The 17,095-nt window shown below is 35.0% G+C and overlaps 1 protein-coding gene across 1 annotated transcript in view; it reads right to left on the reverse strand.

The window, feature by feature from the left end:
- Positions 1–851: 851 nt before the first annotated feature.
- Positions 852–17,095, reverse strand: part of CFAP20DC (CFAP20 domain containing) — a 60,706-nt gene continuing 44,462 nt past the window's right edge. The window contains exons 14-16 of the mRNA XM_062008553.1: positions 16,557–16,618; positions 4,223–4,314; positions 852–964 (exon numbers count right to left, since the gene is read on the reverse strand). Of these exons, the coding sequence (XP_061864537.1) occupies positions 852–964; positions 4,223–4,314; positions 16,557–16,618 (267 nt within the window). The remainder of the gene's footprint in view (positions 965–4,222; positions 4,315–16,556; positions 16,619–17,095) is intronic.

Consider the following 17,095-nt stretch of genomic DNA (forward strand, 5'->3'; position numbering starts at 1 on the left):
CAATACAGATGAGTTAAATAAATCACATTCTTCCATTGCAAGGTGGAACACAAACATGTAAGACTTGTATTCTGAGCACAGCATCCCATATGAATCAAACACACACCTTCCTGCCGTACATAAGCCAAGGCTCTGTATTTGGAGCATTGAAGCAATCACTCTCATTGCTCTGCAGTCCTATGTTAAATTACACCAGTGAAGCAGACAGCAGCTGGTACTCTCAGTCTGTCATACTTACCATTTTGTGGTCTAGGTTTGTAAGTTGCCCATGCAACCATCTTGAAGTGCACCACACTGTGCCACCCTACAGCTCTGACATCATCCTGTTACTGTAACATGCAACAGCAGATAGTTTTGTGAAGATAAGGAAAATACTGCTCACTCTCTGATAACTAAAGGGAGTGAGCTTATGAAATGAGGGCTTGAACATCATGCTGTCTATCTTAGAATACTAACAGTAAGACACCTCAGAATGAATTATAAGCAAGTAAATAATGAGTTTGTTTAAATTTTTTATTTGACTAAAGCCATAATTTACAGATAAACACCACAAACCTTCTTTATTCAACTTCATTTGTTTCTATATAGGACCTTTGACTATTGGAAATAAATTAGAATAATGAATAAATGTCTTAGCAACTTTTATGTTATGTGATTTCCCACTGCATTATAACTTAATACAAAACTATAAAAGTAAAACACTATTTACAAAATGTACTCATTTGCTTGAAAAGCTATTGGTTACTTCAAGTTTTACGTTACATGATAAATTATACAGCTCATTAACACTTTACAAACAGCTAAAAGATAAACCTACTCTGAATATAAAACCATTTCCTCTCGTGATCTGACTATGCCAATTCATAGTACTTCCCAGAATTTGGATCAAAGTAACAGTTCAGACATGGATCGTACAAAAGAGTCAAAAATTCCTCATCTTCTTCAGCATTGAGGTCATCTTCACCTGTGCCAAATGGGAAAAGTAAGAACAAATCACTTATATTCACTCAGACCTTACACTTCTGAATTGTTACCTTCCAGATAATAGAAATTCACTTTTTCATTGCATTTCTGAAGACTCGTATTTAGTTGACGTGAAATGATACAATCAGGGTTTTCTTAACAACTGGACTTTACAAAGTCCAATGGAGCGGTTCATGAGAAGTATGTTCACTGATAGTGGATCAAATTATTCCTAAGTGATTCAATGACCTTCTTAAGTGATAATGTTTTGTCATGAACAAAGACAGTCAGAGTGTATTTAAGGCCTGTAGAAATGACACAGTTTGAATGTCTGGTATCAAATATGTCAGCTAAATGTCCAGTTTAGTAAATCTGTTTGAAAGAGCTTTCAATATCAGAGAGGAAATAAAATTCTTTCAGACGATAAAAATTTTAAATCTAGGCTTTTCTGAAGTTATGTGAAAAGAAAGAATGTTTTCAGGTAAGAGAAATGAATCCTTAGTCTAAAATACACTGATAAAGCCATACAGACTTTTATTATAGACACTTCATATATTGCAGCTCCTTTTCTAAACCTGTCTTTCATGTAAGCTAAATCTAAGTTATATGATCTATAGCTTTTTGATAAGAAATAATTCACAGTTGAACTCCATCTGTACCTTGAATTTCATCATAAATGTTCATCCTATTCTCAGACTGTGAATACAAACCAAATGCTTTGTATGCCCTAACACTTCATAATAAGCAATGGCCTGTTATGCTAACAGCAGCAGTTTCACAACACTCAGAATCTATTTACGACCAGGATCACACAATGATATATAGGTTACATTATCTAGAGACCAGAAAGTAGGTTGGTGCATTTAATGCATACAGAAGAAGTGTGCACTTTATTGTTTTGTAGGAGATTTCATTTTTGTTTCCTCAGTAGCATTAACAAATGCCATCAGAAAGCAACTGTCTTTGACTACAACCAAAGGTAAAAAGGTAAAGCTAAAATGGTTGCCCTCCCTGTTGTGGGTACTTCATCAGGCCTTGTAAGCTAAATGAGGTTAACTGAGGTATTTTATTTGGATAGCTCTTGGGAAAAATTATGTAGTGCAGAAAGAAGGTGTAGAACTGAACATTTTTTTCCTACACTTCAGATCTTAGTACACAAGCAAATGGTATTCATGCCTGACTCCCTCACATAGCCTTACATTTTCACCTGAAACCATGCTGTTATTTCCACTGAATTCTTCCTTTTATTATTTAGCTTCTCCCTGCCAATGGTTGTCTTCAAAACAATTATCTTTTCTTGTCTAAGCTTAAATCTCCTTCCCTCTTTAACTTGGAACTGGTCTCTCAGCATACTCCCTGGTTTGACTGAGAAATAAGAAATTCTTCAGACTCATCAGGTGTGTACCTCTTTAAATGTATGCCTTGAATTCACACCAAATCAGAATCAGATTGCATCCAGGACTACCTGGGTTTATACCTTTCTAACAATAATTACCTGCATGTATTTTCATGTGAATAAGAAGAGAAATTAGCATTCTAGATGTATCTTGTTTTTAAAGTTAGGTTTCTTTCTTTTAGCATCTCATAATATCCCCAAATGCTTTTAAAGTCATTTTTAGAAGTTGAAACAGATTTCTAATGGCAGCATGGAGCATTCAGTTTTGAACAGATTAAATAAAACATATGAAAACCTCACTTCTGTTCTTCTACTTCCTAAAAAGAAGTACAAATTAAATCGACAGTCTTCACAAGATTCAGCTAACATGTCAGAAAGCATCTTTCTACTTTCAAATGGTAAATTGTGGGCAACTTGACCATCTGTAGGAATGAAGTGTCCATGGCCAAATTAACTGATAAACAAGTCACTTTCAAAGAAAATTTTCATAGCTATTTATGCCTCCACCATCCACACTTTTGGGGTTGAATGAAGCTGCTCAGGATTGCATGAAAAAAAACTCTTGACAGTTTGAGTATACTGGTGGATGCAAAAAGAAAGATTTTGTTCTTAAATCACTACAAAATTAGTATTTTAGGCTAGAAAATAACTTGCTTTTAAATGAAAACTGAAGTCTGTTATATTCATTATAGAAGGATGAGTATAATTTAGTTCTGATCTGAAAGGATACTGAAGATAGTTGGTACCTCTGAATACCTGTCATATTAAATGAAATGCTACCCGTCTGAAATCAGAAGAGCAATTGTTTTTATGGAGAAATGCTTTTGCTCAAGATGTCTAAACCCTAATAGCAAAGAATAGAAGAAGCATGTAGCAGCTTTTCCTGAACTCTGAAATAACTGTACAAATAACTGCTTGTTACTTGGATTATGTTAATACTATTCACAGTCACCACAGTCTGGAGAACAAAAATAAATAGTTTCCCTTTTTCACAGAAATATATTTTCACTGTATTCGAGGTTTTAATATTAGAAAATGGCTTGTAGCAAATTTCACTTTAAGATACATGGATCACATTCTGACCCTGATACAAGTCAACTACACTGGATCAGCTGGCAGCAGAGGCTGAATATTTTCTCTGGCGTGATCCTTGAACTTCAGTGCTCAAATCTACACTGTAATTAGGTACTGCAGGGTTACCATATGGCTATTGTCAACAGCTGTAGTCCAAGAAAGAAGGCTATTCAGTGCTGTGGTTCCTAGCACACTATCTTAAGATAAGTAACAAGACACAAAACAGTAAGTTCCAGAGAATTTATGACTCAGCTTTTGTCATTTACTGTGGAAACTTTCTTGTATCAGTTGTTAAGATAAATGAAATTGTCTATAAATAAAAATTATCAATGGCCAGTAAGGGAGAAATCTATGGAAATTTATCATATTTATGAGTAAAAATTTTCCTCTTGATTGTCTTGTGAAACCTGCTGAAGACTATGCTGAGCTCATCACAGCTCCCTGTTTAACTATGTCCTAGAGATGGTGCAAATGTTAAGAAAGGAACTACAGAGGCTTTCTTGCATCTTTTTTCTCCAAGGTTATGCCCCAATTTAAAGGGTATTTTCTGAATTTAAGAATTTTAAAATGTTTATGAATATACTAATGCTGTACTATCTATTTTTCTTTAAGGATACTTTCAGAGAAAATGAATAACTCAAATACATTATAAGAATAATAAATAAGAGGTCTTGGAATCAAAAGGTAGCAGTATCGAAAACTATGAAAAGGCAGCACCAGTATTATAGAAAAAGCACTTAGAAATATCTTTCTACCCAGGTCCTTTTCATTGTCTTCATAAATTCCTACCTGGGATACTCTGATTTGTTGAAGATTTAGTGTCTTCTTCCAGCTGTTGGCTTCCAGGAATGATGGGGGGACTGAACATGTTCAACCAGTCCCTGAAAAATACAAATCAAAATACCACTCATAAAAGTTTGTGTTCTTATTTGTTCTAATTATTTTGATTATAAACAAAATATTCTAAGGAAACTGTATGTTCTCGAGTACGACAAAACAGAATCACGGTGGATTTCATGAAAATAAACTTTACAGTTAATACAATTCTTAAATGTTAAGGCTTGCTTCCTTCCTTAGCCTTTTCCCTTGTTCACACTATAATCTGGGTTATAAATTAGATCTGCTTTGCAGACTTAGCTGGTACTGCTCTCCCAGCAAAAGGTGTACTCATAATCCAGAGAGCTGTACTTTGAAAGCCTACAGGAGTCATGAGACTCGTTTTCTAAGGAATAAAGATGGGATGAACAACCTGTGCTTGATGAGAGGCTGTGGGGGTCAATGTGATTAAAAATCCTTATGTTCTCTAAGGAAAGGGGCTTAAAGTCAGTCACAAGAGTTGTATTTGCTTGCCATTGACCACTCAGAACTGCTTGGAGTGCCCTGTAACAGTGTGACGCAGCCAGTGATGCACCATTCACAGTAGGGATAGTGGGTGAGTTACAGCAAAGCTTAGATATGAAATAGATGCCACTAACAAAGTGATACCCACTCAGTGGTCATGAACTGTGAGACTCCTGATTTGTATTAACTAATGAAATTAGTGATCAGAGTTGAGAATAATGAACTAACAGCCATTGGATTGAGTCAGGATGTTGCTGTTGATAGAATTGTCAATATTGGAAAAAAGCTTTTTTTTGGTAAATTTATAATAATTTCTGAATACAATTTTATTATTACAACATATTTTATGTTATAAATAAAAAATTGCTATTGATCATAATTTAATTTTAGCTACTGGCAAGACAATACAGAGGACTTCTCATCACATCTGTCACATATCTATTTTGCTTCTGTAAAGAAAAAAATGTTGATGGGATCTTTATTGTAGAGGGAGTAGGGACCTTCTTCACCTATACAATTTAATAGCCAATTTCTGTCTCTCCTGAACACTACTTTGTGACAGCTTTTAAAAATGGTTTTCATGTCATCATATACTCATGCAAAGTTCAATGTTCATTTCACATACACCACTTTATGAATCACCGACTTTGACTGTTACAGCTCAAAGAAGAGAAACTAGAGCAGTTGTTTTTCTTGTTATTGTAACTGCTTTTTGCGGCAAACTGAACTGCAGATTTTTTCACTGCAAAAGTCACTCATATTATACTATTAATCAGAGAAAGACAGCCCTGAAAGGACACATCAAAGTCACAAAGTTAAGAAATTCCCTGTGCTGATGACTACGTCTTGTAATTCTTTTCATACATGAAATTAATCTCTGTCCGCTGTGCATAGCTGATGTTTCCTCAACTTCCCATTTCTCCTCTTCAACAGTAAAGAGCTATAACACATTAAAGCTTCCATATAATCATTAACTAGACTAAATAATTACAAGTTAACACCTAAACTCCAAATTTGAAGAACGTCAGTAAACCATCTCATTTTGACAGAACTGTTTTTTGACAAACCTATTTCACTGCAAGTCAAGGGAAATGGAAGGCAAAAGAGGTCTTCAAATTCCTTTGTGCTGGCTTCACGCTGGTGGTAACAGTACAGCTTTAGAGAGTAAATTTAACTTGGTTTGGGGTTGGTTCAACTCTGCCTGCCCATGCCTATTCCAACAGCTGGCACAACAATATTATGCATGCAAACTTGTGCTAGAGGCCAGGGAGATTAGCCAGAGCTATAGAGGTAACTTCAACACACACGGCTTTGTCTAGAAGGGATGATTTTTTTTCTAAGCTTGACAGATTTCTTTACATTGCCAGACTGTCATTGTCTCAACTCAGTTGTCCAACACCAAGAAAACAGGTAATGTACCTCTACTTTCTGAAAATCCTTGATGTTCTCATGTAAGATGTGCTTCTGTGAGAAGTCTGGCAAGGCTCAGTCATGTGTTACAACTGCTAAAATATGACAATTACTTTTTTCCAGGTGGTTTTCTTTTTAGCTTTTTTGGCTACTTCTGGACTTGTTATTGATTCCACATCATCTCCTATTGGCATGTATGCATAATCTGGGGTGAATCAGGGGACAACCACTTATTTGTTTGCAGTCAACATGGAAAAAACTAATTTTCTGCCTCAGGAAACAGAACTGCTGGTGTAGAAATACAGCAAGTAGTATAGCAGATTTAAAGGAAGAGATATTGAATTTTCCATCATTTCAATACGTAAAAAACATACTTCAAAACTTTTTTACATCATCACATATACAGCCAACTTCACAACCAATTCTTCTCTTCTGCTCTTGAGCTAATGGTAGTGAGAACTGGTACAACTAATCCACACAGCAACATGCTTGTCTAGACACCTCCTTATGAGTTCTCTCTGTCATTGGTCACCATATTTGCACTCCCTGAATACAGACAAATACTCTGTTTACATCAAAGCTTTGAAAGTTTTTAGGAATAACAGTTAAATGCATGCTATGATACCCATTTCTGCCACTTGCATGTGTGGTTTGTGCTGCCTCAGAATCAGCCAACATCAGCCTGACACTAGAATCTGACCATGCTCACCAGGTGTTGGCAGAGCTCATGAAGCATTACCACTTACCTGATTGTCTACAATTGCACTGAAACACGTCAGCAATGGCAATCTCTTGGAGAAACTGTGGCCATTTTAGAGAAGGTGAGGAGAAACTATTAGTGCTAATCCACATCTCCACTTCCCAAGCTACCCTTTCTTCCAAAATCACTCTGTCTTTTTAAAAACACCGTGATGCTTGAGATACAGAGATGAACAAGAACATTTCTGCTACGAAGATGCTGAAGCAAAAATGGTGCAAAGACAGAGGAATAACAGTGATTGCTTCTAAAGTCAACTGCCTTAGACCAACAAAAGTAGTTAGAAAAGTAAAGAAGCTTTAGAGCATGCATGCAATTCTACAGGTCTGGCACAAAACAGAAGAGTTTAAACATACATTTTTTTCATAAAAAACGTGTATCACAGAATTTCTAAAGAATATAGTTGGTACCTGGAAAGCAGAGAGGATGTTAGTAAGAGAGAAAGACAGATATAAGGCAATTACCTAGACAATTCATTTAGGGAACATTGAGAAAGCCAAGTAATCACATGTCATGAAAACAGTGTTTCTTCTAAATTGAAAGTTATTATTCAGTAAATTTATTAATTTTAGATTGAAGTCTCATCTCTGGAAGATCTTCCTGAAAGATCAAGACAGAGAAACCAGAGGTGGAATGATTTGTGAGTAGCTGGATGATTATGTTTTTCATTTACTGGAGTCAACGCTCATGTAAAGGAGTTGTTCAGTTTCATCTTTATCTGGTTTAGTAGATTAATTAATATTTTCTCTAGGAGGTGTAAGTGTAAATCTAGGGATTTTGAAAGTTCTAAAGAGAGGCAAAGGAGTTCTTATTTATGACAGAGGCAATAGAGATATGTTGGCAAGCTTGATATTTCCTATTAAGGCAATTTTGCTATTCAAACCCATTCCACCAAGACAAGTAATGAAATCGCTACAGTATTAGGAACTAATTGTTGACTCAACACTACTTTTAAGGTGGAAACACTTTACACAATATATATTAAAAATTGGTTCATTACTTCTGCAAGTTAGTTGTGGGTTTACAGTCAACACAGACTTTTGCACCATGAAAACTGCAACTGCTTTTAGGAAGCAAATACAGCGTGTGTATGGGGAAGACAAATTGTATGAGTTAATTTAAAAGCACAATAAAAAGACATTCTGAAAAATTTTCAGACCTTGCCTAAAAGTAGAGCCCAGCATGGACACAACTGGTAGTATTCTGAGAAACGTAGACTGTGGACTGTGTTCCCATTTATTGTGTTTTTATTCTGACTGAATAAAAAATACTTTTTTCAGAAGTTCTTTAAGAAGCTGGTTTATCTCCTTAAAACAGAAAAGCCAATCACACATTCTGACTAATTAAAGACACTCTACTTATGCTATCAATGCCTCCAGCTGTAGTCAATGCAATCAATGAGCAATAAACTATCTACAGCTTTCCTGATAATGTGGAATGCTAAGTACTGTCTTTTGACATTGTGAGTTGCATTGTATGAAGGCTCAGAATAGCTTCCAAACGTATTCTACACACCTCCAGTGCTTGCACTGAAATTCTCCATTATTTTGAAAGCTATTCTTCATTCCAAAATATAATTTTAAAGGGTTATATAATCTTGTTACACTGTGGTATTTCCTTAAAAAAAACCTCCAGAAAATAATTCTCAGCTACTGAAATACCTGATGATAGCTGAATTATGAAGGAAAGGAAAAGAATCTTTTGGGCTTAAGGACATAGTTTTCAGCTTTATGATAGCATGTTAAATTTTGCAGAAAATGGCATCCATCAGTAAAATCTGTTGAGAAAATTAGTGATGCTTTATTAAGTAGCACCTACTAATGACAATGTATCAAAATTATTGCCATCAACTGAAATCCAAATAATCAGAGGTTTCTGATTTAAATCTTAATAAACATTTTGATACTTTGATTTTTTAACCAATATTTTTTGCATTTTAGTCTATCCTACTGGCCTGACTGAGAAAATGGCAAGTCACTTAATATAAAGATTTCTGACACTGCTGTTAATAGAGAAAGTATACTTTATCACATTGCTTTTGGGTCAGATTTAATTTGTATTACTTAAATCAATAGGATCATTTAATCCACATTATTAACTAAATCCAAATGCTCCAAAGTTTTAGTACGGTTTTGTCCAACAATCTAAACAGGAATTAAAAGGAATATTCAAATTATTAGTTCAGCCTGGCATTATACTTAAAAAATGCAAGTGCTACACTACATCTAATTGGAGAATGAAAAAACAGCATCCGTTTTGTATCAAGGACACATCAACTTGACAAACTATTAAGCATCTGAAGACTACAATCAATAAAGAATACAAAAGGCGATATTTAACTGCATAAACTACTTCCTAAGTTCAAATATAAGAGAACTTTCTTGTGCCTGAGTGGTAATAATAGGAGCACATTTGCTAAATTATTTCCATTTTTACAATGGAAAATCTGACTAACTCTGTGGAGGGTCAGAAAATGCCAATATAAGGATATAGACATAAAAAAATATATTAAGGAAAATAGTACCAGCTCTTGATATCTTATGTAACTGTCAGCTAAAATCTCATCACATGCTTCTGTTGTATTAGTGACATTTACTACCATATGAAGCAAGTTCTGCTGCAAATGCTTAAAGTGAGTAACACTACCATGATCCACTAAATGCAAAGTGCCAGCTCCTACCTAAGGTATGGTTCAGTATAGCCTAAATATTCAGTTAATCTAAAATGAAGTCCTACTTTTTCTCACTTGTTTGTGTTTTTAATTGTATTTATTTAACAAGGGTTGTTAGAGAATAACTCAGTTCTCAGATAAACCAATAAAAATTTGACCAGCTTTGTAAGACCCCTCACCTACTCCCTCCTAAATCTTTTTTCTGAGTATGCATTACTTGGTAGGCTCCTTTAGATTAGCAGGTCTGAATTTTCAATTATCCTACCTATCTATCTACTGAACCTCATACCTGTATGTAACTTCATCAACTTAAATCACTATACACACCTATTTGGGTTCTGCTTTATAATATATTAATGATGTATGCATAATGGTAATTGGTTTTTTTTAATGGAAACCTTTCCATTGAAATAAACTCTTCAATACAAGTTTCAATAGTCAGGTAAGGACTTAGGTAGGTTATCAGTAATAAGATTTGTTCTTGTTCTGTAAAAATTCAAGCATATCATTTGAAAAAATGCTGAAATAAAATTTCAGGCCCTGCCACTATGTGTGTCTGTAAGAACTGTGAAGTCATCTGAGCCTGAAGTTTATTCACTATTGAATCTAAAATGCTTTGAACAATTTACATTTTTGAATATTATTAAAGTTTTCCATAAATATGCCATAAACCACGAAATGTTCAATGTTAATTTATACATCCATGATTGCACAGTGTCACTCGGCTCCAGGTGGAGAAAACTGAGAGAGTACACCAAATAAGATACACTACCCAAAGAACATAAAGAATCCTTATACATAAAAGTCAAGGATTTTTAAGAACGCACTTTAATAAAAATCTTGAAAAGGAATATAAATATTCAAGTCCATATGACTTTGCATGAATTGAAAGCTCTATTTCAAAAAGTATTTAAGGGCAATCTGGCAACATATTGATGATTAAAAAGTGCAAGCCGTGAGCTACATTGTGTTATGCTCCTGGAGTGTTATTGTAGTTTCAAAATATCATTAAATCAGCACAAACCAACACTTATCATTTCCTGCACATTTTTCACAGTGAGCTGCATTCTGACTATGAGTAATCTGTTAATCTGTTCTTTGCCTCACAATCCGTCAAAGTGACAGATTCATTCCATCCCTAATACATAATATCTTCATTTACTGTATGCCTTACTGGAACTTTCTGTTTTTTGCTAGCACTAAGATTTAGAAAATTCCAAGCATATTTACAGAATGCCTTTTTCCTCCAGATCACTTCAGCACATTCAGCCTGCCAATACCATACTTCTAATGGAGGCAGAGAGGCCTTCTTGAAAACAAAATTGATTTATTTTTTAATGAAGTAGAAAAAAAATAAAAGGGATCATAAAATGTACAAGTGCAACAGGGAAGACTTGAATCTGATCTTGAAGTCTTAAATCTGTGAATGAACTGGCTTATGGGTGGTAGATTAGATTCAAGGATAAAGGAGATGTGAATTTCTACTTATTAAATAAGATATTTAGATAGTGTAAGATGCTATTACAAGTATGTACAGTACAATCATGCTGACTGGTATTAGCTTAAAGTTTAACTTGTAATGCTATCCTATTTTTCTTTCATCATCAAGTTCAAATGACAAATTTGTGCAGGGTATTGAAAAGATATACAGTCATCTACATCGGTCTAAATATATGATTGATCTGAATTTGGAGGTTTAACAGCTTAGTAATGAATATATTGTACTATTTGGAGTTAAATACATGAAATTTCTATCATAGCTACTGTTAAATGACAGTAATAAAGGAATTTATTTAAAGACTAAACCCATACTTTATTACGGTGTTAGTTTGCTGGCTAGATTATAGTCTTGATATTTACTAGCAATACAAATTACACTAGTAGAGAAAACAAATGTTTTATCATCTAATATAACTTAAAATACTATCCTTTTCTTTGCTAGTTTTGATTTGTTTATCAGAAGAGCAGCTGTATAAATTGGAAGAAATGAATTTGCAAAGGTGTGTTAGAATTCCTTCCTGTTAATCTAATCATAAGCAAGTAAATTCTAGTAATTACATCAAGTAATCACCGATCAGTGAATGAAAGGAATTTCCACATTTAATGAAGTGGCCATGGGCTGTGCTTTCTTTTTTACATATTTGTAACAATTAAAGAAATCATTAATTAAAAAAAAATATTCCCAGTTCAGGAAACACCTGAATCTAGTACTTAATGAGTCTTGTTGCAATTAAAGTAATTTATTTGCTCCTCATCCAGGCACCAACAGTATGTTCGGTGCATCTTGGATGTAGACTATATCCCATTTAACTTTAATGGATGACGTGGAGCTAGAGGGCTTCTAAAAATCAATGGAGAGTCATGACTCAACAGAGCACTAACTTTAATATTATCAAACTTGTTAAAGGTGATGCTGTTGAATGTTCCTAGACTGTGAAGGCTGTCTTTCTTTTTCTAAAAAGTAAAAAACCCACAAGTATGCAAGAGAATTCTGACCTTCTAACATATTAATGCAATTAATGGTACTGCATGAAGTTAGGAACTTAATCATATCCACAAAAAAGACAAGTATACTACCTTGGTTTAATTCTTCAAAAACACCAGCTTTCATCAACAACAAATGTGAAATAACATAAAGGAATCAAAACCAATGATTTTGCAGAAATGATACTGGAATAGCAAAGAAGGGAGATATGGGCATTTGTGTCCTGAGAAACCCAGTTTTGCTCTGTAAGAAAATGTTGTATGCATATGTGATGCCAGTCAAGTAGCCTGATTTTTCTGTATTTAAATGAATTTACAGTTCAGAAGGAGGACAGAGGAATAAATACATATTTCCATGGATGGGGTGCTGGTTAGTGGTAACAAGCTTTTTCTCTCCAGACAAGGGAACACTACAACCGGTAAAAAACTCTTTAGCATCTTGCCTAACCCAAAATCCCAAGCTTTGTCAGAAGTTGGACTCAGATGCTGGTTAGTGGCTGGACTGAACAGTCTTGTCATCTGCAAACACTGGAGCCCCCCTGAAAGAAGACACACTGGCAAAGGGCCACAGCAACAGATGACTGAGTACTGAAGCAGGCATGGCAACACTGTGAATAGGGAATCCCAGACATGATACAACACCTATCCTTTCCTTTCAGTCTAAGAGATCTTAGAGGCATATAAAATCTTCCACTGCCTATTCTCCATCTCTGTACATAAACATGATCAGACAACTCTGAATGGCCTGAAAATATTCAGAAACAGGGTGGAAGTGATAAAAAATATTCTCAGTAAGTACTGAAGTTAAAAAAAAAAAAAGAGATAAACTGCCTTATATCAATACAGACACAACAGTATGTTTGAAAGCATTTGCCATGTTTTACACTGAAACCCTTAGTGTGCATGCTGACATGGTTTCATGTTCTTGGATTCCGATACAAGGGAAAGCCATTCTTGTATTATTTTAACAAGCTTTTACGTGTCAGTCACTTGGTTCTCAACAACTTTTAGCTGTTAAGCTTTTTACCATCATGATTAAAAACTGTAACCTTTTCAATTAGATGTTTCCTGTTCCATTTGCTTCTTTTCTTATGTTCTTTTTCATGCATATTACAGCCTGACAAATGCAGCAGAACTTCACTAATTCAGATTAACGACTGGGAGACCTATTGCAAATTACTCTATATTGTGGATGAGTAAAGTAACTGAGCAAGTACAATGAAAAACAAAAGTTCATTTTGTGATACATTGTTCTTGTTCTCTTATTTTGACAACTGTTGTGTAATTTTATAGTACTTCATAGTAAAATATTATCTGTTTTGCAGAAGTAATGGAGTGATACAACGTTGATCTTGTAATGAATCATAAAAATAAATGTTTCTTTGTTTGCACAATTCAATCTTTAAATGTGCTTCTGAAGTTATTCTTCTATTCAAGCCTTTGCTTGGAAATAAGGGAGACAAAGACCTTTTGTGTCTGAATTTCATAGAATGCATGAGTAAGATAGCAAGAGAGGATTTAGTGAGGCAATGCTTGTAAAGATAGGTTTAAACTTAATAAAAACCCCTGTTTCAAAGACATAAAAATCAGCTTTTGTAGAAATAAAGTTTCTGGAGAGCATCTGCATAAATTCAGAAAATCTATTTATAAAATTAGGCTCAAGTGATCTTTTTCAAAGAGCATCTCTACATTTTGCAGCTCTGTATGGCTCAAATTCTTCTACACTATTTACTTTCTTTCAGTGCTTCTAAACTTTCTGTGATGCACAAATATTTTGGAGGACAAATGCTTAAGACACAGATGCAGGTGGTACATAGCAATTTCTAGTCCCTGCACTGGTGGAAGAAGTAAGAAAGATAGTTACAGCTTTCTATTTGGAGAAAAGAGAGCAATTCTGAAGTTTAGCTAAGACCATACTGCACAACAGTCAGTGGAAGTGCATAGCTAAGCCTTGAAACATTGCACATCATCTTGCTCATCTGGCTCTGTAGCCTCTGCAGTCAGCCTGTCTCCTTTCATTAACTGGTCCTACGCCTTGCAAAGCAGCATGATGTGGAGGTGATTTGTATTGCAGTAGAAATATTCTTGGCAGACTTATGACCTTTACCCCAGTGGAACCAATGGAAAATGAGTCTAGCCAGGTCTTTTTATTGACTGCATTTCCATTATCTTCACAGGTGCTTTCTTTCTTGGCTTGTTCTTTTATCTTGTTATGGACAGAAGTTACATTTACTGGACAACAGCTTCCACATTGCTCTCTTGTCATTTCCCAGAACTTTTTAAAGTTACTTGAGACCTGTCAAATTCTTAAACACTCTCTACAACAATCTGTCATTTGCAGTAGGTGCATTATGTCTCCATGCCATGGAGACCTCATCTACATGGGATGAATACCTTTTTAAAACATTCTGTGTATTCCTCTTCATAGCTACAGCAGACTTACAAAGATTTAGACATTTTCCAGTTGCTCATACATTACTTGCTTAAATTGGCTTTAAAAACAGTTTAGGAACTAAGTTATAGAATTACCATTAAATTTATCTCCTTCTCATTTAGGTACACACCCTCTGTGAAAAACATTACAGAGTTTTCCGTTATAAATGAAAGGTAATGATATGAATAATGGTATTCAAGTCACATCATCTCCAGTTTTTATATCATGATGTAAACTGACCTCATAATTTTGTCATCTTCTGTATTTACAGCCCAATAATGCTTTTCTGGCAGTTCACAAGGGCTACTGAATTTATGAGGCACTTGCAAGTCAGGTATTTTACGAATACTTTGCCTGCATTTCTCGAAAATGACTTCTAGAGAGTCTACAGTGTGTACTGAGTTAAAACAGCATAAGAACTAAGTCATAATTTATACTATTTTGTTTTAAATTTTATTATATGGAAATACAAGTTTTCATTGTTGATCATATTAACTTGGTATCATGAAATGCTTTATTTTTACAGATAATGGTGTTTATTCTGTTTTTTTCAGTATATAAAATGTATCAAGTACCAAATTGCTTTAGCACATGCATAAAAAACCCCTTAAATCTGACTCAAGCAATGTATGGGGAAAAAAAAGATGACAAACAATACAGGCAATTCTAATGCTATCTAAATTATGAAACGGATTCTGGAATAAGTCTGAAACGTCAGTCACAAGACACCTGATATCTTACTCTGTGGATGACACTCAAGTGCGTCCATCCACTTCATCCATTCTAACAATTCACACGGATAGAGACAGTTTCCTTTGATAACCAGTACCCAAGACAGAGAGGTTTTCTAGGCCAACACAAACACCTTGATTTATATGTGAAAGGGAACAAGAATCTAGGATTATACTTTAACTCCAGTAATGTATTTTGTGGACTAGGAAACATATGGCTTCATGTTGCAATAACTGATGCATCTGGGTGAACTTGCACAGCTAGTCTCATAGTATTCACTTCATAAAATCTAACATGAAGATTTTAAACCCATAAAAATGTGGATAGCAAGTGAGATAAGTAACTGAAAACATCTGTGTGAGGAGAAATGCATATTATTCTGCCCAACTGACTGGTTATGCACTATCAGAAAACATTCCAGACTGTTGATGAAAGATACAGAAGTTGCATCTGAAATATCCTCTCTTCCTGTCCCTTGCAATGCATATGCATTGCCCAGTTAAAACTTAGACAAGTAAAATTGATGTTATTGACACCAAGTGAAGTAGGATTACTTTTAAAAATAAGTACACGTCTTGTTCAAGCTGCTAAAAAACCTGAGAAAGTGATGTTAGTTTCACAAGTACAAGGCAGTTCTGAAACTGAACAAATAATTTTGATTGTCTCAATTTGATTATTTCTCCCTAGCTCACTCTTTCCTCTTGTCTTCACCTCACCTTAAAAGTCACTGGGATTTTGTTGCTGATTCCAAACAAAACAGATCAAACTAAAAACTTGTCAGACAAAATACACTGTAAACAGGATCCCCTTGAACCATCCCACAATGTTGTAACACCCTCACCTGACTGGGCCATGTATTGAAAAAACCTGTCTAAATAAGTAATGTCAAAATCTTCTGTAACAAATTGATTCCCTGACATCTACACTCATATACAGAATTCTGGGTCTAAGTCTTCAAAGCAGAGAGGGAATGAAGGAGAAAGAAACAGGTGAGAGTGTATGTATGTCAGATGAGAAAGATGTGTTGAATCACGCTTCAAAGCAGACATAGGAGAAAGGCCCATGTCAGTTACTTTAGATACACAGTGGTGCATCCACACGTGGAGAATTCAATGATGTATTTGAGGACAATGTAGACATATTGCAGACAATGCCTAAGCCGAGAAATAGTAAAGCACAAGGAGAAGAGGTTGCAACTAAAAAGAGATTTAAGATTAAATCAAAGAATGTCACATTTAATATTCAGAATGCTCTAACTGCATCCTTACTGCCTGGGCTATAAATAGAAGCTTACCGTGGGTTGGAAGGAGAAAGCGGGCTCATTTCTTTTTGATAGTGATGCTCCTGACTGATGGGCTATGGAAAGCAAAAAATAATAGTGAGAAAAGAACTCTGCAAATATTCTTCCAGTGTTTAGAAGAGATCTTTTAGCAACACACACGTTTGGAGCTTCTGATGTTAGAATTTTACAGTCTTTTTTTCTTATCTGCGAAATTTAAAACATATTCAGATCCTAAGTATGCAGAAATACAACTTAACAGGTGATTCCTGTCTGGGTGGAAATACATATGAACTAAAGATTCAACCACATGGTCATTTCTCTACTGCCTGTGAGAATGATGGGACAATCAGGAAACTTAAGAGGAGTAAGGATGGCAAAGCCTTGTCTGATAGAAAAGTCTGGACTGTATGTGTATAGGAAGTGTGGCGCAGGAACTCTTAGTAACATCTGTGCAGAACCAACTATTCTTAAGCCTAGATAATACTAAGCCAGAGCTAATAGGGCTGGTAGGCATCATTCCTCTCTCCTCAGAAACACCATTAACAGTAATC

This window comes from Colius striatus, chromosome 15 (genome assembly GCF_028858725.1).
Source record: "Colius striatus isolate bColStr4 chromosome 15, bColStr4.1.hap1, whole genome shotgun sequence".
NCBI classification, from domain to species: domain Eukaryota; kingdom Metazoa; phylum Chordata; class Aves; order Coliiformes; family Coliidae; genus Colius; species Colius striatus.